General features: G+C 43.7%; 2 protein-coding genes across 2 annotated transcripts in view; one reads left to right on the top strand and one right to left on the bottom strand.

The window, feature by feature from the left end:
• Window positions 1-1,275: 1,275 nt before the first annotated feature.
• Window positions 1,276-15,439, top strand: si:dkeyp-114g9.1 (uncharacterized protein LOC555399 homolog). Its single transcript, XM_048250940.1, has 8 exons — window positions 1,276-1,545; window positions 1,644-1,923; window positions 2,235-2,357; window positions 5,107-5,364; window positions 6,291-6,382; window positions 7,352-7,533; window positions 8,690-8,859; window positions 14,910-15,439. Exons 1-8 carry the CDS (start codon window positions 1,276-1,278, stop codon window positions 15,113-15,115), a joined length of 1,581 nt encoding a protein of 526 aa, XP_048106897.1. The 3' UTR covers window positions 15,116-15,439.
• A 2,079-nt stretch (window positions 15,440-17,518) lies between these two features.
• cep85l (centrosomal protein 85, like) overlaps window positions 17,519-27,391 on the bottom strand; it is a 67,427-nt gene continuing 57,554 nt past the window's right edge. The window contains exons 11-15 of the mRNA XM_048249888.1: window positions 26,872-26,989; window positions 26,053-26,103; window positions 25,644-25,751; window positions 22,938-23,121; window positions 17,519-20,630 (exon numbers count right to left, since the gene is read on the bottom strand). Of these exons, the coding sequence (XP_048105845.1) occupies window positions 20,470-20,630; window positions 22,938-23,121; window positions 25,644-25,751; window positions 26,053-26,103; window positions 26,872-26,989 (622 nt within the window). The 3' untranslated portion in view covers window positions 17,519-20,469. The remainder of the gene's footprint in view (window positions 20,631-22,937; window positions 23,122-25,643; window positions 25,752-26,052; window positions 26,104-26,871; window positions 26,990-27,391) is intronic.

The raw sequence follows: 27,391 nt of genomic DNA, 5'->3' as shown, positions 1-27,391 counted from the left end.
GCAGATCTGATAAGGAACTTGCAGTTTTAATTGAGGTTACGGTTTCACATACATACATGACAAACAAGTTTTTAAAATAGATCAAACGTCACTGTTTGTTTATCTTACCAAAGTTTGTCAACGTTGATGATCAACCCATAAATTATTATTAATCACAATCGCAAAAATGCAGCTCAAGTGGGTAAAAAAAAAAAAACCTAGAGAATGTAATTCCGAGGAATTACAAGTGCATACAAATAAATGGGAGGGATAGTGGGATGAAAATAAGGACAGGTGGATCGAGAGAGTAGTAGAAAAACAATTTGGGCCATTAGGCCTACTTCTCACCACTGAAAGGAGTTGACTGGAGAGGCACACAGCGAAAGGGAACTTAGCTAATGGCCACAAGAATATTTCCCAAATCTTGTCAAAGTTGTTTGGTGTAAGGAGGCCATAATGCACCCCTATTCAAGCTTTACTCAAAAGACTCCAATCTCTCATGAATCTTTCCCAAATCTTGCCAAAGTTGTTTGGCGTAAGGAGGTCATTAGATGAGCTGCACCTGTTAGTGTACACAGCTGCATTAGTTTAATTAGCCAATGATGATGTGACAAAGAATCTTGGCCCACAGAAATCCCATAATAGGAGACAGCGAAAGAGAGTTGTGCAGTTAACATTTGTTGAGTTCAATCTGTTAGGCCTACATAAAGTGAACAATTCACTTTTGGATGGTGGCACACAATACAGTATCCACACCACAGACAACAAATATGCACATAAAATAGGCAGACAAAAGCAGACAGAGGTGATAATATTTCTAAAAAATGTTTAGGAACCTCACTGTTATAGAAAATGTATCGTTTTTATGACAGCACTGTGACAATGTGGACAGTCTCACTCATTATTATTCACTTTCTTGTACTTTTGTATCGCTCCCAATTTCAATTACTTTTTAAACTATTTGTATTTTTAAAAGATCTTTCCTATTTAAATATTCTGCCAAATGTGAAAGAGTTTATTTATTTTATTCCGAATAAACAATTCGCTTGAAATATTTGTAATCATTGGTGATAAATGCATTGGTTGACCTGGCCATATGCAGACCTTCCATGGATTTCTGACATCCTAGACACTTTCACCACATTGAAATGTCCTGTATGGTTCTTAGTGAAGCAACCTGTACCGTTTATCAGGTAGGCAAGAGGGAGTGACACTCCCCACGTCAAATATCGAATGGTATTTCCCAAATAATTAAATAGTGTCTCCTATCTCGTCTCCACGTGGCTGTGGGCGATCATGGCGCTTCTTGATGTGAGCTGGGAGAACGAGTTGCAGGAACAATTTTCTCTGTTGTCCGCCACCTCAGTTGAGGTTGAGAATAAGTGCGAGACACACATTACACAGTTATGTGGCACTACAGACACGTATTTGATACACCTGTGCGATGAAGTCCTCATTCTCATTTTACGAGAGCTAGACCCAATGTCTTTGCTGAGGATTGGAACCACCTGTAGGTCGCTATTTCGAGTAAGTTCCTGCAACTCGTTATGGACGAAACACTTCCAGGTATGTACATCACAGTTGCGCACCATTACCACAGCACACGGTTTAGTAATTTCTGGATGTTGTGTTGGTTCAAAGTCGTCTGTTGTCTCACCTCACAGGCCTCCTTCAAAGTCACATTACCCACAGCCACATGTTCAATCTCCGCCAAAAACGCCTTCTGTCTCCTCTTCATGTGGAGAGCGCTCTTCAGAAACCTTCACTGTAACCGGTCTCTCCAGGAGAAACTGTTCGCGGAGATCCCCAACCCTCCACAGAAGTATTGGATTCAGTGGCTTGTCTTAGAAGAAAATGTGCCTCTGCCCTCGGTTAGACTACCCAGCATTGAAATTGAATCATTATGGGGTGTTGATCGAGACGTGCTGGAGACCAAAGTTAAGGGTATGCCAGCTGCAAAGCCTTTTGTTTTCCGTTGTGGCAATTCATTTTTTTTTAAATACAACGTTCTAAATAGTTTACTACTTATCTGACGGATTTACTCAAGGAGGTGGTAATTTGTACATAAAGCATCTTGCTTACTAGACTTTTAAAGGGCAAGTAGGGCCTCTTCAAGTTGTTAGTGACTTGTATAGCCTACATAACTTTTTGCATAGACCTTTAAGGACAAGTACGGCCTCCTTTCAGAGGCAGTAATAAAAATACTTATGAAGGTGAATGTTTTTTTTTTTTTTTTTTTCTGTGTCTCTTCTCAGAGAAGTCTGATGAAGGTGACATTGTCAGGTTTGAATGGAAAGAGTTGTATAACCTGGCTGTTGCACATCATGGAAGTGTTGAATTGGTGTTTCAGCACATTCTCAACCAACACAGCAGAAATGGTAAGACTCCTTGACTTGTTTTGGCCTTTTGTTTTGGACTACTGGGAAATGACACAGTAGTTCTTCAAGAGCCCTTTTCACGGACTGCAAATACCTATAGCTTTTGAAGAAGGTGAATTGTATGTTTGTTGTTATTGATGCCCCTAGTTAAGTCCTGTTCTTCCTGTTGCTGTTGGTGGCAGCCGTGTCCTACTGGTTAGCGCTTCGAACCCCGACCAGTAGAAAGCGGCTGAAGTGCCCTTGAGCCAGGCACCTAACCCCTCACTGCTCCCCGAGCGCCGCTGTTGTTGCAGGCAGCTCACTATGCCTTAGTGTGTGCTTCACCTCAGTGTGTGCTCGCTGTGTGCTGAGTGTTTCACTAATTCACAGATTGGGATAAATGCAGAGACCAAATTTCCCTCACAGGATCAAGAGTGAGCGTGTGTGTGTGTGTGTGTGTGTGTGTGCACATACATACATACATGCATGCATCATACATACAGTCATACATACATACATACAGTGATCACAGGAAAAGAATATTGGATTGAATGGTTTTCTAACTCGCTGTGAAAGAGTTCAGCTTGTTCAATCTTTTTTTTTTTTTGTTGTTGCATCTGTGGTGTCTGAGAGACTGTGTTGGCTTTTCTGTCTTGTGCTTGTTGGCATCAGCTTGAAGGCCTTGTGTGAACTTTGTCCCTTTTTGCTTTTTATTTTATTTTTTATAACTTTGACAAAATGTCAGTAGCCTTCTGAAGGAGAAAAAAAAGGTTATCCAATTTTTTGCACTACTGAACCACTTCAAAGTGGTTTTGATCGCCCAGCGACTCTTTGAGGGGAGGAATTCTGAGGCGTGCTTTGGACACAAGGACCATTTCCTCTGAGGATTAGGCCTTGGATCCCCCTGTGGCTGTCCAGCTGAACTTTAGACCCCCTGTAAAATGGGGGCCCTTCACCGTAAATAAATTCCTCAATTTTTTTTTAGCATGGCAAGTGGCATGATTCCAAAAAATACTGAGGAGAAATTTGCATTGCAGTTCTGTATTCAGAACCATACTTCCTACATGTCATTCAACCCGCAGTTTTAAGCGAAGTTTAAATTCAGTGTCGTTTATTCACCTTGTTATAATTTCATGTCACATTTTCTGAGATGGGACGTCTTTCTCTGAATGCCGTGGGCCATCTGACTGGCTGACTCCTATAGAATCATGCAGCTGTGTCATGGAACCTGCAGTACAGCCTCAGATTAATCTGTTATGCTCTGCAGATTCGTTTCTGTTGCAGGATGATGCAGAATGAATTGACTTGGGCTTTTGCTGTGGGTGCTTGTTACCTAGATGGATATCAATCCATAGATATTGTGCAGACTGGAATAATAACACTGAGGGGTGAACTGGCACTTTTGGATTAGATTAGGTTGGTATCTATGTCATTAGATAAAATAAATGTTAAAAAAATGTACAAAGTCGAAGAAAATCTTTCTGGGATCATAGAACTGATCAGTGTCTTGCAATGTTCATTAATGATTTTGGTGAGCACTATTGTCAAGCGTGACCTGAGCTAGCGGGATAGTTAGCAAGGATCTCTCTTCAGATGTAAAAGTTTGCCATGGTTGCTTAGCCTATTTCTAAATTACATTGAACCCAAATAGTAGGCCTAAATGACCAAAATCCCACAGCTAACAGGTAGGTTAGCAACACAAACTTTAACTTGAGAGATGCAAGTGAGCAAATCGGCTTGATATTAGCCTATTATTATGTGTTACCATAGCATCGCTTGAACTAGCAGCCATGTCTCGCTGTTCATAGCAAGACGGCTGCGCTTACGTGTGTGTGAGGAGAAAAGACGTACAGCCATAGGTTAGGGGAGAAGACGCTAGAAGCATGTCTTGTGCACACGCATGTTACTTCAAAAGAACACGGTCATTCTCAAAAGTATCGATACTAATAAAATTAGGCATCGTGACCTTTTTAATTTCAGGGTATTGCGATACTTTTGTAGTGTCGGTGCACCGTGCAACACCATTGTCTGCATATGTAGTCACTCCTCTGATTAACATGGAAATGTAGTGAAACTGACTGGTTCCCACTGTGTTACCAGCTTAGTGCAGTACAAGTCAGACCAGGGGGACACGGAGGGCTGGGACACTGGGTGGTCAGTTTCAGTTTGTGTCTCATGAGCTGCATAGCAGCAGAAGGGATGGGGGGGGCATTGTATGCGACAGCTCAAGGGTGTACACACTGAGAAGTGCCTTAAAACTAGACTTTCTCTGAGCCATTCCTTTTTATAGCTATCTTCCTTCACTCCTCCCACTTTTTATTTTCTGTATTCCACATTCTTTTTTTGGAGTTGCAACATAAAGCTATTCCAGTTGGCTGGCATTTGCCATCAGGTAAGTGATTCACATTTATTCATTCAACATTAATCAAATTACTTACAATTGAGGTATAACAATCACCCTACACTCAGGAAAAATAAAATAAAAAAAGTAGTTTTATATAGCGCCTTTCTAGGAACTCAAGGTCGCTTTAAAAGAAGGTGTGTGTGTGTCCAGGACTTCCTGCAGCCAAAGTGAAGTATAATGTCCATGGTATTGTGTGAGTGGTCTCTTCCCAGCAGACTACTCGGAGCTGGAAAAAATATTAGACCAGTCTTCTAAAACTATTTTTTACGCTCTGCAAACGGAGCACTGCAGTTGCGGACCCGGTGTACTGCCTCCCTGTACTGCTCATGGTAATGTGTGAGCGGTCTCTTTTCCCCCCTCCATTAGACCACTCTGAGCTGGAGTCGTTGTACAGGCAGTACGTGCAGTGCCGCTTCCAGTGGCTCTTCACCTACTGGCTGTTCCGGCAGCCGCCACCGTTCAACCGGCAGCTCCGCTCCATCTACCTGCAGTGGCGGCAGCACAGCACGCGCAAGGTGTCCACCTGGGGGGAGACGCTGTGCGACGTGCGCTACCTGGCCTCGCTCCACAGCATCACCAGCGACTACTGGAGGGGCAAGCTGGCTGGCGGGGACGAGACCCTTGGTGAGTGGACGAGTAGGAGGCGAGGTCACTGGACCCAACACTCTACTGGGGAACAGTCCAATCTAGTGGTGGTGATGCTAATAATAATTATAATTTGCTGCCAAATGGTCAAAAGGCCCACGCTGAAGGGTGAATTGGCACTTTTTGTTTAGATTAGATTGGTTAGTCACAGCAGTATTTATTTATTTTAATTATATAAATATATTTTTATATGTATATTTTATAGATATTGTTTTTTCAGATAGAATGGTGAAGTGACTGACAGGAAGTGAGTGGGAAAGAGAGATGAGGTGGGATTAGGAAATGACCTGGGTCCCTGTGGGAATCTATTTTCTTTTTAAACCAAAATTGAATTCCCTGTTGTGAACCCCAATTCAACCATTGGAAGGAAATTAATACTGTAATTTTGTTTTGCTTTTATTGTTATGATTGATTTGGATCCCCCTCAACGAATGACTTTACTAAACATGCATAATGTTCTGACTGCATTTGTTGTTTCCCCATATTTTTCCATATCATTCACAACAATGTCATATCTAATTCCAGATTGCATATTTCATTTATCCAGATTTGTTTTTATTTTAATCAAGGCATGTCACGTGATTGCAGTTTCATTACATCTGCTTCATGCTAAGAATGGCTCCATTATACATGCCATCTCTGGAGGCCCATAATTTGAATTGCTTTAAAATGGTGCCCCCTCCAGGGATTGCCTGGTTCACACATCTTTTATTGATCGCTTCATATTGCACCACGGGTTTCTGAGAATCTTCACAACCTGATTTGATAACTCTCGGAAGGACGTTTCAACAGATCGGCTACAAAGGGGAATTTGTCATTACGCTTCAGCACATGGTCTGATGGTTATGAAATGCGCTCTGTTTCCCCATTTAAACGCTGCTCTGATCCCCCTCCCCACCCCTCAGGAATCCAGACTGTGGAGAACTACTTCTCTATGTGCAAGTCACTGGTGGCGTGGATCCTAGGCAGAGACTGGGGGAGACTGAAACGCAAAAAGGTATTGACATCCCCTCCTCTCCTCAATAATGCATTCTTGTCTGTCTGTCCCTTTGGAGTGGAATTTTGTGCAGTAGTGTTGGACTTGTGCCTTTTGACTAAATGTAAACACGGATGGAGTTAACAGGCTAAAGAGCACAAGGAGGGACAAGACATAACAAAGAACTGACTAGACAGGATTCCCTGATGAGACTCTTTCCGCATCCACAGGCACACACACAGGCACACACGCGGAACCACATCTGCGCATCCGCCTATGCGGTCTCCTCTCTTGGCATTTAAACATTATGCCAGTGTGAATTGGGCAACGTTAAGCGCCGTTTGGTTCATTAGCTTGTTGCGGCTGATTTCGCAGGTCATGGCTGCGGCTGGGTAATGAGCGGCCCAGCGCTGCCCATCTAATGGCTGTGTAAATGGATTATGGGCATATCGGTGCGTGTCCCACTCAATTAGCACCGCACGTGCCCTCGTTTATTATGCCAGTCTATGGCACCTGCGGGCAAGGCCGTGTTCCACGCGCTGTTCTGTGGGAGTAGAGATGGAGGCAGAGTTAATGATGCTTTGGACCTCATGTTTACTGCGCTTCTGTGGGGTGAGCTATTGCAGTGCTGTGTTGGGAGAGGCACTACATGTGCGTCATAGTTTTATCACTGGATTTTTTTTTACTTTTTTTAATTTATTTTTTTAGCTTTTTTGTTTGTATTTATTTATTTTGTTCGTTCATAGTGTTTAGTAGCTATACATATATGTCGGTTGAGTTTTGTTTTGAGTTCTGTTTGTGTGTGATTTATAAAGTTTTGAGTGTATCTACACTTAATTATTCCTCATGGGGGAACAGCTTGGCAGTATACCAAAGACACAAAGCAAACAGCACTCCTTCAATGTCAAATGACCTCCACTAGGTACGAAGTACAAACTAGTGCCTTTGAAAGCGTACTATTGATGTGTGTGTGTGTGTGTGTGTGTGCAGGTGTATGAGGACACCCTGGCGGGGGTGTACCTGCTGCTGCGGCGGGAGATGCGTGAGGCGCTGGTGGAGCATGAGCGTTTCTGGCATGTGGCCAAGATGCAGATGAGCCGCGTGTGCGTGCTGGAGGAGACGGCCGCCAACTACGTCAACTGGAAGATGATCGAGACGCTGCCCTACTACAAGTGAGTCGGACACTCGCAGCCAAATGTGCGTGTTCTCTTGTGGGCAGATTGGGACAGTTGTTGAAAAGGGTGGAGTTTATAGTCTGGTTTGTTTTGATGTTTCCTGTCTGTGTGTGTGTGTTTGTGTTTTGATGTTCAGCAACCCTCTTATCTTTACGGGAAGAGAAATGATCAAGAGCAGCCGTCTGGTTCATAATTATTTTATTCCATTGTATTGTTGCGCTCAGAGTACGCTGGGCTACCCTTCCCAGTTTTTCTCCTCGGCTTTATGAAAAGGCTCGATCAAGCTGCCTGAAACTTTTATGAGCTCAGCGTTCAAGGCAGGCCTCGGCCCGTTCTTTCTTTTCTTGCGTGTAAAGGAAGCTTTTGGAAAGGGTCGCTCTGAAGTTAAGCTACTGGTCACCCCTCTGACACACGCCTAGCAGGACTTTGAAGTTGCTCACTTTCACACCTAACGCTCCTCAGGCTTCAAACGCGCAACCTTGAGTGTGTCGAGGAGAATGAGGAGTAGCTTTTGTGCCTTTTTTAAGAGTGTTGTTATTCTAGGAAATGTTGATGGGGAGGCAGCATCAGGTTACTTATGAAACTAGAGCTAGTTCTAGTTTAAATGGAATGTTTCTTAACCTCAAATTTATATTGCCCAGTTATTAAATTGGCTTTGGTTAGACTTATAACTTTACCCATCATTCAAATTGGGCCCAAGGTCTGTAATTCTATGTCTTTGAAGTTGGATAATATGCAAAGAAGCTGTGAGTAAATTTATCATTTCAATTTTAGTTCACACTCACTTAGAGGAAAATGAGGAAAATGTATTATGTCCAGTCTCTAAGTGGGAACGTGAAAAAGCCTTCCTCTTGTCTAAGCCCAAGTCCAGTTTAACCGGAGACCCATCAGAGTTCACGACTTGGTATTCTTTCACACAAACTCGCGTCATACAGTACGTACGTCACCACCCATTTGGAGGTGCAAACAATCAGATTTTTGGTTCCTTACTATATTGTCTCAATGGCAATGCAGTGTTTGTTTGCACCTCCAAAAGCATGGCGTACCCGGTTACCTCCCAAAAACGCCCTTAAACGCTCACAAATACCCGTATGTTTGTGTGAAAGAATAGCTGTTTACATTTACTCATCAGATAGTCTCCTCCTCCGTTCAGGCTGTACCTGGTCTCGGGGAACACTATCTACCTGGACCACGTGAAGGGCTTCTTGCGCAGGAAGAGGCTGATTCACAACTGGCTCTACCTGGAAGAGAACATCTGGGCCAGGCAGCTCCTCCCAGACCAGCTCTTTTATCTGCTGGAGTTTGATACAAAGATCACCCAGGGTAAGGATCATGGTGTGCTTCTGTTTTGGATGTTTTGATGAATCTTGCACTCACCCCCATTGTTTTTTCCTTTTGAGTAAATAAGGACACCAAGGGTATGGTTGACATTATTGTTAGCATTACTATCCTTAATGTAGCCCTACCAACTTTCTATAACTGTTTACTGTTCGTTTGCACTATTGTATTGTTATATTTGGGGGCCAAGCAGCAAAGCTGCGAAGGCACCCATTGAGTTACTAGCTTTTCCTATTATTGGGGGCTAGGGCTGGGACAACGCGTCGACATAATCGATGACGTCGACTCAAAATATGAGCGTCGATTCGTCGAGCATAACGTGTGCTGCTAAATATTTTTAATTTTACACCTTCAGTGTTTTCCATACGTTGACTAATCTGTGGCTGGGCACCACGAAATCAAAACCGGCCACCACACATTGATGTTCTATGTTGTAGGCCTACTATTTAAATTACAGATAAGATAAAATAATTTCATTGAGCTGCACTTTTTACTCACACAGCCTTTCATCGCCCCGCCCGCTCTCTCTTGTAACGAGCCCGCTGCTCCTCCTCTGCATGTGCATTTAACAAAATATTCACGATTGTTGTTGCCACAGAAGCACTGCATAGAACACAGTGGGCTAAATTGCTATTAAATCCGCTTAGCATCCTGACCATGCTGCGCAAATTTGTTCAAAACTGCTGCATTAAAGTTAAAATAAACTCTGCTAAGGTCTTATCACAACATAGTACATTATCTCAAAGCTAACGTTAGAATACTGTTTGGATGTCAAGTTTAGCATGCTTACTTGCAGCTGCTTGTAGCTATTCGTTACTCATGCAGGCGTCATTTTATTGACTCTGAATGTTTGCAAAATCCCGATGTAAATGGAAAAGTGTTTTCCAAGACTCAGAAGTGCTTGTCCAAAGGAGAAGTACGAACAGTGATTTGAACTAAATACGTTATGAATTGCATCCACACATCAGCAGCCTTTTAACTGTGTTAATGTTAATTGCAAGGATTCCCACACGAACGTCTTAAAATGACAGGCACTCAATTAGACATACACTACTGAACTTTATTGAATGCTGCCTCTGACTCTCTGAGTCTTAAGAGCAATAAACATATTGCAATGTTAAGAAATTCATGTTATTTCATTCAGATATGTAAATAAACATGTATAAGTTGCTATTAGTGAATTAATGGGGAGTTAATCGATAATCAAATCGAATCGGACTGAAAAAATGAATCGTTAGATTAATCGATGCATCGAAAAAATAATCGCTAGATTAATCGTTTAAAAAATAATCGTCAATAATATCCCAGCCCTATTGGGGGCCAAGCAGCAAAGCTGCGAAGGCACCCATTGTGTTTCTATGATTTCTTATTATTGGGGGCCTAGCAGCGAGGCTGCGAAGGCAACCATTGTTTTACTAGTTTTTTATTATTAATAATAATTTATCTGCCGTTGGAGTCTATGGTAGCCCATAGAACACCTGGCTAAAAAGTTCAGATTTTTTCGTCAAAAGTTTCTGGACACTCCACTGACCACTCACACTCATTTACGGACCTCTAAACCCAGCCGTCTAGCGGGTAACAGGTCAGTTTGGCCGAAGGTTGAAAGGTATTCGCAAGTCATTATTATGAAATTTAGCGCCCTGATTCAGGACCATCCCATGATCACTCTCGCCAATTTACAGAACTCTATGCCGAACACTCTAGCGCCACCAATAGGTCGAATCTGGACTCACATTCACGCATGTAACAATTGAACAGTGTGTTCGATTTTCACAATCAAGAACCGTTGGAATCCCTGTTTTCAAGTTTTCGCAGGTCACAAATTTCAGTGGATCCTCACCAAAATTGGCAGAGATCATCTTCAGACCATGCCTTATCAGTGCATTGCTTTCTGGAACAATTGACAGAAGCATTCGACGGTAACAGCCTATCGAAATTTGCGGCAAAGCTGCCAAGCAGGAAGTGGGCTCATCTCAGAAACCCTTGCATGTATCGAAGCCAAGCTTGGTACACCTATTCAGGACCCCATCAGGAGGACTCTCAAAAAGTGTAGTGACCTTTGACCTCTAGGGGGTGCTGCAAGTAGCAAAAATGCGTTTTGGCCTGTAGCTGTTGATGTGTTTGGAATTGAAATGTACTAGTGGTGTCTGGTAATACTGTTGGAGGTCCTTAGGCCGATCCAGGCCAACTTGTGAGGTCATCGTAATTGATTTGGCCGCCAGGTTGGATTTAATTGAAAACACACACGTTTTCGCAGGTCACAAATTTCAGTGGATCCTCACCAAAATTGATGGAGACAATCAGACCATAACCTATCAATATAATGCTTTCTGGAACAATTGACGGCAGGCGTGGCATTATTATTACACATCCGCCATTGGAGTCTATGGCAGCCCATAGAACGCCTGGCTAAGAAGTGCTGAAATTTGGCAGAAAGTTTCGGGACACTCCACTGACCACTCACACTCAATTACGGACCTCTAAACCCAGCCGTCTAGCGCCACCAACCAACCAAATTGAACCGCTGGGTCTAAAGTTATGAAATTCGGTAGACTGATTCAGCACTGTCCCATGATCCCTCACCAATTTACCGAGCTCTATGCCCAACACTCTAGCGCCACCAATGGGTCAAAACTGGATTGCATTAACGCATCTGACCATTGAACGGTGCATCCGATTTTCACAAATTGGGCACTGTTGGAATCCCAGAACCGACCTAAGTTCAGGGACTCCTATTACGTCACTTTCCGCCATATTGGACCTCCGGCATATTGGATTTAGTCCAAACTCTACAAAAAGTTTCAGCGTTCACAAATTTCATCCGATTTTCACGGAACTTGGCAGAGATCTTCTGCCCAAGCCGCACAAACGATACTTCAGATTTTTCAATTTCATTTTTGTTTGCCCGTGACAGCCAATCAAATATGGTGATGAACCCGCCAAACAGGAAGTGGACTAACATCTCTGACTCTGAGTTAACATAACAAAACTCGATACCATTAGTCAGGACACTGTCCCAATCACTCACAGCAATTTTTATGCATATACATTGAACACTAGCGCCGCCACCAGTTCAATGCTAAACATGCGTTCATGCGCATGATCCTTGACTCTCTTGTCTGATTTTCACAATTGAGATGGCGTCTGAATCCTTGGACAATCCCGAGTACATCGACCCCCCCCATCCCGTCACTTTCCGCCATATTGGACCTCCGCCATATTGGATTTAGTCCAAACTCTACGAAAAGTTTCAACTGTTACAAATTTAATCCGTTTTCATGGAACTTGGCAGAGATGATCGAGACCGAGCAGCACAAACCATACTTGTCAGATTTTTCAAATTCCACTTTATTGGCCCATGACCGCCAATCAAATATGGCGATGAAGCCGCAAAACAGGAAGTGGGCTAACATCTCGAGCTTTAATGTATGAAGTCCAAACTTGGTACAGGGACTTCATATCTGATTGTGAGGACACAGTAGGAAATTGGCATCATTTGGTTTGGTCATTTTGATAATTCTGGAGTTGTCACCATTGTGCAGTAAAGTGGCACAGAGGCCTCTGTGGCACTTTGGTTTTTATGAAATTACAGCAGTTCCATTGTTCAGAAACGCCAGTGTTGTCTTGGTGGCTGGTGCTAATTAGTGTTGAGTGATGTCCTCCCTTCTGTCCGTGTAATCCCAGAGGGCTCTGTGGCGATGCCAGAGACGGCTCATGCAGACACGGGCGAAAGGCAGGGTCCCATAGGCACAGTAGACAGACTTTCAGTTGTCCTCATGTGACAGCGGTGCTGTGGAGGAGGAGAGAATATACCGATTCGGCCTTGGTGCTGTGGGGAATGCCAGTGTATGCTGTAAAACACTGTGCGTTGGGCTCTAATGTTCTTCAGATAGTCAGCAACTTTACTATGTGAACAGCAGTGTGTGCCACTCGGGCAGAAGAACAGGTTTCCCTATCCAAAGACAATGTAATGCCATGGAGGGTCTACAGTATGTATTTAGCCGTCTTCACCACCATTAAAGCTCCCACACACAGCTGCATTCCATCGACGCATGCCAGTGGGTGTTCCTGGCGGTAGCTATGCAAATGACTTAAGGTATAACCGTAATTTGATTGGCTGGTGCCGTTCGTCGGTGCAGAAAAAGTTGAACTTCTCAACGCGAGTGACTGGAGCAACGCGACGCAACGGACCCACAATTCAGTTCGGCAACGGATGACGTGAGCCCATGTGAAGTGAACGGGATGCGTCTCCAGCACTGCAACGCACCCAACTGTGTGTGGTAGCCGTTAGGATTGCCCAACGTGTCCTTGTTTTCATGCTATCTTGCATTTGGGTTTGTGCTGCAAGATTGATTTTTGAAGTGAGGCAGACACCTCCTGTGTCCGCAGTCTTGAAAGGCCATTAATCACTCGTCCCCTGGCGAGACGACGGGCCGTCAGCGCGGCGTGAGACGCCTGATAAAGGATTTATCAGATTTGCTTCCTTCTTGACTCTCTGACCCTCCCATCTTTAATGGCCACCTCTTTATCAGACACCCTCAACACAGGGCTCATTCATCATATTTAGCTCCTTCAACAAAAAAAGGCTCCTGAAAATACCCCATGGAGTTGGTGTTCTGTACCAATGGCTGTGCTGCATTCATACAGGGAGAGTTGTATCCTTGGGTCCCATCTGTGTTTGCCAGGGTGGTTTGTTAAAGGGAGGTAGCATGCAGCTAGTGCTGTAAGGTGTAACAGATGTGTTGAAGCTGCTCACTGACGCTGTATTATTCATTAGGGGCAGTGATGCGCTGTGCTGAGTCAGCTACTATGAAATGGCTGGCTGGTTGCAGGCTAAAGTGATCCTCTAATGATCTAGCACTGATCGAGTGGTCCTTTCATTGGTTTTGCATATGGTATTATCCCTATGGTATGTCCTGATTATGGATCACGGTTGCAATGTGTCGCTCAAGTCAACTTCCATACTGAGATTACAGTGATTACTTCCATAACTTTTGTGATGACTGTTTTAGATCAAGACTAATAGGTAAACATTCTAATGGGTGGGTCCTATGGCTTTTGGATCTAGGCCTCTCTGGGTAATTCTGAAGTAATTTAACTACTGTAGGTCAGATGCATGGAACTCCCTGTGTAGGCTAACGTAAGGCTAATGTTAAACGTAGCATTCAAGCATTCGTCCTCTGTGTTTTTTGGCTTCTAGCTTGGCTTAATCCATTTGCTCCGACATGACTCATAGTTTGGGGTTGGATTTCCAAAGTAAAGGATGCCGTCTGCTGCTGCCCCATCAGTCTTGATTACTTAAGTGGCTCACTGCTGTTGCCTCAACGGTCCTGATTATCCTTGCCAGTCCTTGTTAGCCACCAATCAGACATAATGGAGACGGAGAACACCTGCAGAGTGGACGTCCTCCTGGGCAGGTTTGAGAGACTGCACTGTACTGTTGGCTGGCGTCGACGGTCTTTCTCAGAGGAGAACAGATGTGCATTTTTATCTGTATTGGGTCAGCTAATTGTTTTTAGTTATTGTTGGTTAAGCGCTAGTTGGAGTGTTCATGAATATTCCGAAGAGTCACACGTAAACACAGAAATGACAGATAACAGAAATTCTTAGGATTCGTAACGATACTCAGTTTTTTTTTTTTGTTCTAAAATTAGATGAACCCAATGGCCCTTACACAAAATGGAGCATTTAGCCACACTGACTTGCGTGCACGCGCGCGCGTGTGTGTGTGTGTGTGTGTGTGTGTGTGTGTGTGTGTGGCAGCCATGGCCTACTGGTTAGCTCTTCAGACTTGTAACCGGAGGGTTGCCGGTTCAAACCCTGACCAGTAGGCACGGCTGAAGTGCCCTTGAGCAAGGCACCTAACCCCTCACTGCCGCTGTTGCAGGTAGCTCACTGCGCCGTGTGCTTCACCTCACTGTGTGTTCACTGTGTGCTGAGTATGTTTCACTAATTCACGGATTGGGATAAATGCAGAGACCAAATTTCCCTTACGAGTATATATACTTACTTATATCGTGTGTGTTGCTATGCAGACAGTCTGCACGGGGATGCTACGCCTGCACAGCTGGGCCGTCTCATCTGGCTGTACCTGCACTCGGGCCACCAGCTCTACCTGGAGGCGGTGAAGGGGATGGTGCTGGAGTGTGCCCACACCAGTCTGGGCTTCTACCAGTACCAGGCACAGCACCATGCCCACGGGCATGCCCACCAGCGCTGTGCATCCAATGGGGGGCGATAGCCTTGGCCCGCAGCCAGTAGCTTTTTAAATGGATTAAGTTTTATATTGCCCTCTATTTAAAGAAATGTTTTTAACTATGTTTTTGTGACATTTTCCAAGTATGTATTAGAGCACTTTTTGGATGTTAGAAGCTTTATTTTTTTTAGACCTGTAAAAAAGAGCATCCATTATAGTATGTTGGCGTTTATCTTGCATGATTGTGCCTTTACAGATATTTTAACGCTGCTTGTAAATATTTTGGAATCGTCTGAATGTTACATGTTGGAACACCTGATGAGATACTACTAATGCTACTACTGTTTTACTACTACCTTTTTTTTTTTTTTTTTTGTAACATTGCTTGTATATATGTATATATTTGCTGTGTTTTTAAGTGCCTATACATTGGACAGGTACCATCTTTTCCCTCATGAATCTTGGAGAATTATTATCCCCTTTTTTTGTTTTGTTATCGTCCCTTTTTAATATACATTTTAAAATCATGACTCGCTTATATGGGATTTTTACTATGGCCTTTTTACGTGACTTTTTTTTTTTTTTTTTTTTTTTTTTTCCCTACAGTTATGGTTGTCCATAAAATTGGATGCATACATTAGATCATGTATCCTGAATATTTGTGACCTCCCCATTCAGGATGACTCAATAAAACCCCATTGAGCTTACTACTTGTTATTGCTCTCTGTCTATGTCTTGTCTACTAATTTGGGTCATTGCCCATAACTATTTACTCTGTTGAAATGTGGTGGTGTAAATTATCATAAGGACTGTTCCCTGCCCCAAGTAAACCTTTTTGTCTTAAGTTAGAATCTGGCTTCCCATTCATTAGAATATTGAATGATTCTATTCACTGAAGTGATTCTGTGGTCCAAAGATGGACCTAGGTCTCTACAGGTAAGAATGTGTGGTTGGACTTCCAACATTAAAAGTGTATATATACTTTTTTGATCCCGTGAAGAAATTTGGTCTCTGCATTTAACCCAATCAGTGAATTGGTGACAAACAGCACACAGTGAGGTGAAGCACACACTAATCCCAGCACAGTGAGCTGCCTGCTTCAACGGCGGCGCTCTGGGAGCAGTGAGGGGTTAGGTGCCTTGCTCAAGGGCACTTCAGCCGCGGCCCGCTGGTCGGGGCTCGAACCGGCAACCCTCCAAGTTACAAGTCCAGAGTGCTAACCAGTGGAGTGTGTGTGTGTGTGTGTGTGTGTGTGTGTGTGTGTATATGTATATATGTATATATATATATATATATACACTTATAAAACTGACGTCAATAATAGGAACTGATTAATAATGGGAATCATTGTGCATACCAAAGTACTTTCACTTTTAAAAGTATGAAGTGTCTAGTTTTATTCCTGTGAAGATGCTGAATGCATTCTTCTGTTTTAGGACCTTTTAATAATTGAATGCGCTTTTGCACATGTGCCTATCAGCATATGGATATTAGAAAGCTAGATACCGCATTGTCTGTCGAGTTCTATTAGGTGGCATACGTAAACGCAGCCGCTATATTGCTGGGGGCAAACACCTTACTATCTATGGGCAACACTTGCCGGCAGTCTGACTGGAAATCACAGGTGTCTGTCACATGTTTCTTCATGGGCCTCCACAGTGATTTGTATTTTGATTGACCAATATATTGATTGACCAATATGGTGGCACTATTTAGATACGTTCTGGAGCCCAGTGCGGTATCTAGCTTTGTAATATCTATGCCGAAGGAATACAGAAGGAAGGTAGAGCAGAAGCTGCAGGAGAACAGCATGAGGGAGGTCAGGGCATTATCACAGCCTGTAAGAAGAAGAGTGCCATAGTGGAGGGGGATGTGGTGAGCGCAAACCAGCTCAACCAGTTCTACAACAGGTTTGATTGCCCTGCTCCTGCTGCAATGGCCTCCCCCCCCCCTCCCCAATAATCAACAAAGGGACCCCTTTCCACCCATCATGGCGTATCAGGTCAGAGGAGAGCTGAGCAGACTTCGCCCCAGGAAAGCAGCCAGCCCAAACTGAGTGTCCCAGACTGCTCAAAGCCTGTTCTGTGGAACTGGGGGAGCCCCTGCAGCATGTCTTCAACCTGAGCCTCCAACTGGGGAAGGTCCCAGCACTGTGGAAGACATCATGTCTCATACCAGTTCCTAAGAAGCCACATAACACCCCAGTGAGCTAAATTACTTTAGGCCAGTCGCTCTAACATCACATGCTACTTCACATCCTCAGACCCCAGGTCAGCCACTCACTCGACCGGCTCCTTTAATATTCAAAATATGTGATCTAATGGGAAAGATAACTATTTTGGGGGAACTTGCTTTGCATACAATTCATAACTAGAAATACACTACAGAACTTGTCAAACCAGGTGCATTGAGAAAACTGGATTTACAAATGACTTTACACAGCAGAAATTATTTAGAAAAATATTTTTATTTACCATCTGTACAAATAAAAAGGGCCAAAAACTGTTTTACAAAATGGAAAAATACTTGTTAATACTCTATGAAATTCGTATATAAATAGAACTTTGGCATTTGTAAAATCTAGCTGAAAAAAAAAAAAAAAAAAAAAAAAAAAAAAAAAAACTCACCAAAAACAAATTACAATCTATAAACAAATGTAAGAAAAAAAAAAAAAAAAAAAAGAAGTGTCCAACATTTAAAGTAAGCCAGCCAGTGGCTTAAAGTCAGTCCACAGTGCAGCGAGAATCGGCCATAGCAACCTGATGCTGAACCCCCCCCACCCCTTTCCACCATTTAGTCATGTTCTATATTCTATGTTCTATATTCTTCCAGCTCTGAGACCTGACCACAGCCAGCATAAACCTGAGTGCTTATGCAATCTTTGTGGCCATGGCCATGGCTCCAAGTTTCATGCCATTTTTTTTTACTTTGGGTTACCAGCGGTGGATGTGCCAGCTCCCCAGAAATATATCATATAAACCTTGAAACAGGTAGTACAACAGAGTAAACTCTGATGACTACTCAACTGAAGCAGAAGCTTAGCAGGGCTTGAACCTTATAGACCTGAGTGCGCTCCACTCAGAGGTTAATACCTGATTTCTGTAAGCGTTAACACAATACATTTCTCCTCATATAAAAACAAATGTGAAAACACACAGCCCGTAATAACAGCCATGTCAGTTTGGGAAGTCTGTCTCTCTGCTGCATAGATTTGTGAAAGGCACCAAAAAAGCTAACCCCATCTCATCTGACGTTCGCTGGTAAATGTGAAAGTTGCATAGCACGGTGCAATTATGTGTGCGAGACGCTTTGTGTTTTGAAGTCCCTTTTTTCCCACCATTACATCAGTCCAAATCCAGTTAATTCTTTACAATCAGTTTGACACTAGAAATACAGCACAGGTTTACAATAACATGCACAGTAACGTTAGTTTTTTTTTTTCTCTTCAAAAACATATTGAGACCGTCATTTGTTTTGGATAACATTCATCAAAACATGCAAAAGAAGCCAGTGAAGGGCCATTCCTATTGCTATGTAAATACAACAGCAAACTACCTTGGTAATTCTTGAAAACACAAATAAAACATCCAAATGCATGACATTCATCACATTTGCAAAACAACAATTAATAATGATGCAAAAGGTTGTCATGACCGAATCTCTTAAAAAAAATCCTATTTCACTGACGGACACAAATATATTGAGGGCTGTAATGGCTTTGCCCGAACAATTATCACAATAATTCCAGATGTTTTTTGCTGAAATGCCGTGCGACTTCTGATGTGGAGTAAATTTAAGGTAAGTACAAAAAAAGTCAATGTAAAAACCTTGACAGTTAAAATGATCTCTGTAGTAGAACACCAATACAGGTGCAGATAATACTGTCTATTTAAAATACCTGAGGAAACAAAAAATCATACATATTGATACATATCAATATTTGCATTGCTAGCAGACATGGTTGTCGTTACAAACCAAAAATTATACATCCAGTTACAGAGGATGGTGCAATGACCTTATGACTGATACTTTTCCATTTAGATTATCTCTGTGAGGTCAATGTAACAAATGCATCTAAAACAATTTATCTTATTTTTTCCTCATAGACTTATTTCCTCGTCAGATGTCTTTGGAATAAAAAAAAATGGATATAGACTATCCAAAGTATTATTATCATTTTTGTAACCAAAGCTATTTGTATCACTAAAACATTTCCTGATTATTGGTACTAACACTATCAGAAATATTATTTTTTTTACAAAAGACCTGGTGTTCAGTGGGGTTGTTGGCTTACTGCTAATATCACAGAGCATGGTCACAACCCCTGTCTGAACTGACTGAAGATTTTTGCTTTCCTGTCGCTTTCCCTTTTATGCTTACACAACTATCCAATATCTCAAACCCCAGTGGCCAGCCAGCCTCACACACTCACACACACGCACACACACACACACACACACACACACACACGGGTCAGTGATGGAACACTGGAGTATAGAAACATGTAGGAAGGAAATAGTGATTTGGTGAGAGGAGAGACATGTTTCCACGTCGACCTGCGACTGTGAACACAAGCGGAGAGAACCTAATGGAGGGGAAACCATGGCGACAGTGTTCCTCAGTGGATGACCAATAGTGAGATGGGAGGGAGATAAGAGGACTTTGACTTTGTGAGGCACTTTACAGAATAGCACTGGTACATGCATTTCATGTATTTGTTTCCCTACTGGCCAGTGAGACTGCATTAAGAAGGGCTTTTAAAAGACTACATTTCCCACAATTTAATTTCTTCAGAGACAGACATACTGGGTGGGATCAAAACGCTCTCCACCAATAGATATATCTAATCCTCAATTGTCAATAAATACAAGTCCAATGTAAAACAGAAACACTTATAAAAACAGAGGCAGAAATACTGTACAATGCAAAAACTTAAAAAGAACTCACATTCCCAAAGCAGGAAATGAAAGGGTGACATATATTAACCCTTTCTGCTCCAGATTCCAAGTGGTAAAGCTGAAGCTTGACGTCCCTTGTGAAATTAAAAAGTAATAATAATAAAAAAAAAAAACTTGTTCACAGCCTAGTCCAACATTCAGTAGTCGGGAGAAAAGGTCCACTTGTCAGAACCTACAGTGGACATGAAGGAGTTCCTCTCTCTGCTTTCTCTCTCACTCTCTCGGGGTGTGACTTTTTATTCCCTTCTTTGTACTGGGTCTCTTTGTACTCAAATCCACACACATATACACAAAGAAAATGACCAAAATCAGACAAAACAGACACAAATCAAACAAAAATAACACCCTGAGGATAAGGGGAGAGTGGGTGCAGACGGAGGAGCACAGGAGATGAAGATGAGGAGGAGGCTGATGGGAGTGAAATTTGGAGGGGGGGGGTGGTCACTGCGTGACGCAGTTGTCGCCCATGTCCTGGGCGTAGCGGTCGGAGATGAGTGTGCGCAGCTCGTCTATGTCCTGCCGCAGCTGACACACCTCGCGCAGCTTCGCCCGCAGGCCGTCCTCCTCCGGAGACTCAATCTCCTCGCCGGACAGACCCATCGCTGGAGGAGAGAGACAGTAAAGAGAGGAAGGGGGAAGAGTGGCAGAAAGACAAGATGTAGAGCAGAGGAGGCGGAGAGAAAGACAGAGAGAAGGAGGGATAGTAGGACAACAGAGTAAAACAGAGAGAGTGGTAAGGAGGGAGAGAGAGAGAGCGAGAGAGAGTGGTAAGGAGGGAGAGAGGGGGTCATTAGTATCTTACTTCCAACAGGTATTACCATTGTCTGCATTTTCTGGATGTTGCAGTAAGAAATTACCATTGCGTCTATGGCATTGCTGACACATTATATAAGGATCATGATGCAAAAACGTTTACTAAGGCTAAGCCTGTCAAAGCCCGTCAAGCCAGATTAAGTTCAAGGGGATTCAGTGTGTGTGTGTGTGTGTGTGTGTGTGTGTTGGTGTGTGTGTTGGTCAGACTCTTGTTTCTAATTTTCTTCATATGAGAGACATGTGTGACGGGGTGAAAGTGCTCGATTTGAACCTTCTCAACTTATGTCCAGAAAGGTGTGTGTGTGTGTGTGTGTGTGAGAGAGACTGTGCAGCAGAGGTCCATTTTCTTTGCAAGAGTGCGGCAGAGATGTGAAAGAGAGGGGAGTGGTGGATGGAGAGAGCGGAGAAGGAAGACAAACCTGCCCAATGGACTCATGACAGGCCTGAAGTGTACAAAGCCAACAGTCCGGGAACCCAACTGAACCCCCTAGAACAATCTCCTTATTCCCACAACCAGAGCTAAAGAGGCCTAGTCTAGTCTCCCCATCTCAAAGCACCAACAAATGAGGCGTGCCACCACAAAATGAGTGCAGTTTGACAAAAAAAAAAAAAAAAAAATGGGTTTATTGGATATTCATAATCCACAGACGTAGGGTTTAAAACAAGGGGTCTTTTGTTCAATTCCGTTTAGCCAACCCAGAGATATTGGCCAAAATGGCTATCCTCATCTCAAGTTTTGAGAAATTCAGCTTTAAAGTTTGTGAAGTGTAAATGAGCGCAGCTTCTAAATGCTCCATTCAGGCAGGTGGTAAAACTCTTGAGCCATTCGTATAACTTGTGAGGTAGCCTAAAATGTTTGATCAACTTTTGAAGACGACAAGGACAAAAATAGCCTAATGCTTAATGCATAGCCTAATGTTTTTTTTATAAACAGGCTGCCAACTCCAAAACAAATTGAATCGGACGAATCGGGTGCACCGTGAGGAATCTGGTCAGCAACAACTGTTTAGGTGGCTGTTTCTTCTCCTAAATATCTTGGCTAAAATAGAACATTTCTTCAGAATAATTACCAGTGGATAGCCTATTCATGATGAATTCTTGAAGAGGCCAAAAGCAAAAACACTATTTTTTTAGACCAAAGAAACGGAAACTTTCCTGTTCTCACGTACAGCAAGCGTCTGAACGAGGAAGAAAAAACGTCAACTTTATCAAAACTTTAATGCGCACTTGCGCAGCCTACACATTTGGCCTTCAAAATCATTTTTCTAGTCATTTTGCAGTAAGATATGTCAATGAGTGATAGATAGGAGGTTAAGGAATGTATGTGTGTTGAAATTAGAAAATACATATTTTAGTAAATTTTCGACCCTATATGCATTCAAATCGCCATGTCTCGAAATGGCTTTCCGCGACACTGGACTCATTTCGTCGTGGCACGCCCCAAACGCCATTACCAAGCGAGCAAGACACTTAAACAAACAAACAAAAAAATAATATAAAAACAAAGAGGAAACCATGACAATGCAATGAAGAAAAGAAGGATGAGGATTCTGTTGTGTTAAGTGTTCAACAGTTGGGAAAACATGCAGACGAGCACACTGAAGTCTCAATAGGATATTGTAGTTTACAGAGTGAATTAGTCACTGCTATTGATTGGCAGTTAATCTGAGGCACCGAATGTGCATTATGCACAGTGCAATGAACTCAAATGAACCTCCGAGCTCACTGAGTCGTGTGTGTGTCTGTGTGTGTGTGTGGGGGGGGGACGGGGGCTGAGGTGCATTCGCTCCAGGGAGCCCAGGAGAGTATGTTTCTGCTTCTCTGTAACATTATACTGTTAAACATCTTGGCTGTTATTCCAGGCTTGAGCGCCACAACTGTGGTGTATCAGAATGTTTTTCCCTATTGGGCAAGTGCAATGTTTTATTACGCTTTTATTAAAACCTAATTAAAATACCATTCTTAAAGTCTCAGTAGTGACACAAATGGGTATTGTAATATTTTAATTACAAGGTAATGTAATACCTTTCTAGTATTGATGCGTTGTGCAACACTAGTGTGTGTGTGTGTGTGTGTGCGTGTGTGTCTCTACTCACATTTGATTCCTAAGAGCAGAGTGAGGTTGGGTTCCTTGCCCTGGGCGCGGTGCGTGAGGATGTTGCAGAGCGCCTTGAGGTCCAGTAGGCAGAGGGACATCTCCTTCAACAGGGGGCCGGACTCCTGTGCCGGCGTCCCCGAACTTGACCGCAACACACAGTCCTCGCCCAACTGCCTCTGGTTCTGCTCAGAGAGAGGGAGAGAGAGAGAGAAAGAGAGAGAGAGAGAGAGAGAGAGAGAAAGAAAGAGAGAGAGAGAGGGAAGGAGAGAGAGAGAGAAAGAAAGAGAGAGAGAGAGGGAAGGAGAGAGAGGAGAGAGAGAGAGGAAAAGAGAGAAAGAGCGAGGGAGAGAGGAAAAGAGAGAGAGAGTGAGGGAGGGAGAGAGAGAGAGAGGGAGAGAGAGAGAGAGAGGGAGAGAGAGACCAGACACAGATAATGCAGTTATGTTTTTTTATTTTTATTAAATGACATCTAATCAGAGGATGAGTCTCTTGGAACTGAAATCTATGACCTTGGTCCTTCTGAGCTACAGGTATGCGCAGGAGGACCGACACCAGGCACGAGTCAGAAATCCGATTAGCAGGACGGATGAAAAAGAGAGGAGAAGGAGTGAAAGAGAGAAAAAGAAACGGACAGGAACTTGAGAGAGAAAAGAACGCAGCGAAAAGGGAAGAAGTAAAGCGAAGAGCGTAGCTTCTAGAAGAGTGAACGAGCTCGCAGCACAATAACACACTGTGTACCGACTCCTGAGTTTTCCCGAGGAACCACTGTTGGTGTCTATGGTGACAGCTGTTCGGGAGACAGCCCTGCCTTTAACGCCACGGCCAAACATGGCACCACGCAGATGGCGCAGATGGCAGTTGAGGCTGCCCGCGCATCCCAAACTTAGCAGTGTGGATGTATGGCAAACAGACAAATCTATTAAAAGCCGGCTTAATCAACTAGCCCCTGGGCCCTCCACTTGCAGGCCTCATGCACAATTCAAACCCGCCTCATAAGCAAGATGCATTGAGAGGTTTCAGGGTGAGCTTTGCCAGTGTGTTAAACTATGCATGCTATGTGGAAAAGGTGTGTGTGTGTGTGTGTGTGTGTGTGTGTGTGTGTGTGTGTGTGTGTGTGTCTATGTCAGAGATCATTTCAGGGGAGGGGAGGGGAGGGGGGTGCTTTTGAATAAAACAAAATACACCTGAGAGGAATCCTTCAGACTAAATTTGACAACCACCAACAGAGACGTGAAGGGGCTTTCACTGGGCCAGACGAAGGACACTGTGTGTGTGTGTGTGTGTGTGTGTGTGTGCATTAACAACCACTTAACTTGGTAATGAACCTCAAGTTGTTAGGAGGTGTTTTGGAAACTTCTTCACAGTGAGCTGCAGAGTGTGCCCTTAACATATGGCTGCAGAGTCCAGCGTTAATCATCTACAGAAACTAACTCTGACAATTCTGACTTGGAATCAGGTTTCCATCACTGATACGTTAAAACTACCAATCAGTAGGAAACTAACATTGCAATTCTGACTTGGGATCAAGTTTTTATCACTGATACGTTAAAACTACCAATCAATAGTCTAAAACGACCAATCAGCAGGACACCTCACTCAGTCACAGGGCTATGATGAGTCACCGTCGTTTCTCTAGTAATAGAGGACCTCTGTCGCCTTCTGTTACCCCGGCACACCGTCCTGTACAGCAGCAGGGCAGTGGTTGCTGCCCCACTGTCCCAGGATGAGGGGCAGAGGGCCCATGGGAGAGCTGGCATGACGGGAGTGGGCCCTGCCCTGCATAAATCAGGAGGCCGCTTCGCTAGCAGACAGGGTGTGGGAGGAGCAGGGGGAGGGGGTATCACCAGGAGAGGAGAGTTGAAGGGCAGGTGACAACTGGCGACTAAAGGAAATGAGGGTGTGAGTGAGTAAGATAATGTGACAGCGAGAATTATGTGTGCGTGTGTGTGTGTGTGGCATACGTGTGAGGTGACTTCCCAGTGATGGCCACTCTGAGTCTCCTTCTACTTGTTAGCCAGGTACTGTCATCTCCATCAGTGTGTAATCTTTTGATGAGTGTTTGAGTGTGTGTGTGTATGTGTATATGCGTCACACGCACGCACACACACATGAGAGAGAGAGGTGGTGAAAGAGTTGAGGCATGACCACCATGGAGCCAGAGGGAGAGAGAGTGTGTGTGTGTGTATGAAATGGCACATGTGAATTGGTGAATGTGACACTTTTTGTCACATCAATTCAATTGTCTAAGGCACATTGTGTGTGTGTGTGTGTGTGTGTGTGTGTGTGTGTGTGTGTGAGAGAGAGAATGATGATGTGTGTCTTCTCCCTTAGCAAGGCAGCCACATGCATTGTAAAGGCCCTTGAGAGGAAGAGGGGGAGAGATTAACCAGAGAGGGTTAAAGCGGAGCTAGTAAGGATCTTTGGATTAACCCTTAAAAGGTGTACGTTTTTGAAGATTCCGTTCCGCAACAATTGAAGGTTCTAAAATTCTATGTTGAATTGTGAAATAAGTTGAACCCAGTTATTCTTTAGAACGTTCATTTCCCAACATTCCCGTCACACCAGAAGTCCGAAGTCAAACAGAGGAGTAGAGTAAGAGAGAGATGAGCAGCCAAAGAGCCAGCAAAAGAAAGGAGACAGAGAGAAAGATAAAGAGATGCAGAGATGGAGGGAGAGAGAGAGAGAGAGAGCGTGCCATCTTTACCTCCTGCAGGGTTTTGTTGAGGGCCTGCACGTCCTCCTCTTTGTCCAGAAGCTGCTCTCGCAGTGCCTGAGACACACCCTTCTCCTGCTGCAAGTGCTGCTCCACCGCCTGAGAGAGGGAGAGAGAGAGGGAGAGAGAGGGAGAGGGAGGAGAGGGAGAAGAGGGAGAGAGGGAGAGAAGAGGGAGAGAGAGAGAGAGGGAGAAGAGGGAGAGAGAGGGAGAAGAGGGAGAGAGGGAGAAGAGGGAGAGAACGAAATGGCATACCGGTTATTTCACGCATCTTCCCTCCTGATTCCAGTCCAGTGCTTCTAGCTATTAATTGAACACACACACATGTATACACACACAGTAAATACACCAACACAACACCTACCCCCACACACACACACACCCACGCACAAACACTTACCGCAAACTCTAACGTGAGCTTCTCAATCTGCTTCTTTTGATTGTCAATCAGCTGAAATAGACAACAGAACACACACACACATGAACACACACAAGGCCTCAACACTGTCGTCACAGAGTATAAGAGTGTGTGCTGAGTGCACAAACAGAACATGTAATAAAGAATGTGTGTGTGTGTGTGTGTGTGTGTAGTTGTGTTTCTGTGTTATTACTACAGTGTAGGGCAGAGAAAGCCAACAGACTCTGTACTCTACAGGCCTCCCTCTGTGCACACACACACACACACTGTGTAAGGAGCACACACACACAGGCTGTGTTTTTAACTCCAGTAGCACACACACTTTGTCTGGTGTCCTCTGCTGCTTTCTGGTTCTGATGCGCTTCACTGCCACCACTCTGACTGTGCTCCTGCAGGACAGGCTTAATGTGTGTGTTCTAGTCTGTGTTCATGCACGTGTGTGTGTGTGTGTGTGTCTGAACTCATCTTGCTACTATATGCGTGTATGTGACTGAATATCTTGCCGGTGTGTGTGTGTGCATGTCAATCTCCTGCAAAAGTATGAGTGTGTGTGTGTCAGAACTCAAGTTGCTCAATGTGTACGTGTGAACATCTTGCTGGTGTGTGTCTGTCATTCTGCAAAAGTATGAGTGTGTGTGTGACTGAACTCAAGTTGCTCAATGTGTATGTGTGAACATCTTGCTGGTGTGTGTGTGTGTGTGTGTGTGTGTGTGTGTGTGTGTGTTACTGAACTCAACTTGCTCAATGTGTACATGTGGACATCTTGCTGGTGTGTGTGTGTATGTGTGTACACACACTCACCACACTGCTGTGTGTGTGCTGCTCCTGCAGCTTGGCGTTCTCCCTCTCCAGCTGTTTCAGGTCCATCATTGGTAAGCGTATGCCATCCTCCAGACACTGCTCCACCTTTTCCTGCAGGCTGTGTGTGTGTGTGTGTGTGAGCGAGCGGCAGAGAGAGAGAGACAGAAAGAAACAGACAAACCCTATTATTAACAGCAATTAATGATATAAGATATTAACTGAATCATATATCATATAATCATAAGTCATATGAGATATTAACACACATTATCACATCAGGTAGCTCCTAAAACACTGCTGATATTTACTTCAAAATGAGGTTATATTTTAAGCCCAGTTGCTTTGTATGTTTGTCTCTAAGCAGGAATAGAAATAAAACTACTGCCCTGAATTTCCATAAAACCTGGTGGAGCACAGACAGAAAGAGAAGCCAATTTATTTTGAAGTGGAACTGACTCACGGGGTGGCTTGGTGAATTTAGCGCAATTAAATGCCAAACGCGCTATGTGACCTTGGCGGG

The sequence above is a fragment of the Alosa alosa genome, chromosome 8 (assembly GCF_017589495.1).
Source record: "Alosa alosa isolate M-15738 ecotype Scorff River chromosome 8, AALO_Geno_1.1, whole genome shotgun sequence".
NCBI classification, from domain to species: Eukaryota; Metazoa; Chordata; class Actinopteri; order Clupeiformes; family Clupeidae; genus Alosa; species Alosa alosa.
The sequence above is the reverse complement of the archived record's forward strand: the minus strand, read 5'-3'. Positions and strand labels throughout refer to the sequence as shown.

Excerpts from the sequence above, each read along its gene's own strand:
- si:dkeyp-114g9.1 (XM_048250940.1), top strand. The coding sequence starts at position 1,276 with ATGGCGCTTCTTGATGTGAGCTGGGAGAACGAGTTGCAGGAACAATTT. Across the intron at positions 5,365-6,290 it reads TGGCGGGGACGAGACCCTTG|GAATCCAGACTGTGGAGAAC; the intron begins GTGAGTGGACGA and ends CCCACCCCTCAG. Across the intron at positions 6,383-7,351 it reads GGAGACTGAAACGCAAAAAG|GTGTATGAGGACACCCTGGC; the intron begins GTATTGACATCC and ends GTGTGTGTGCAG.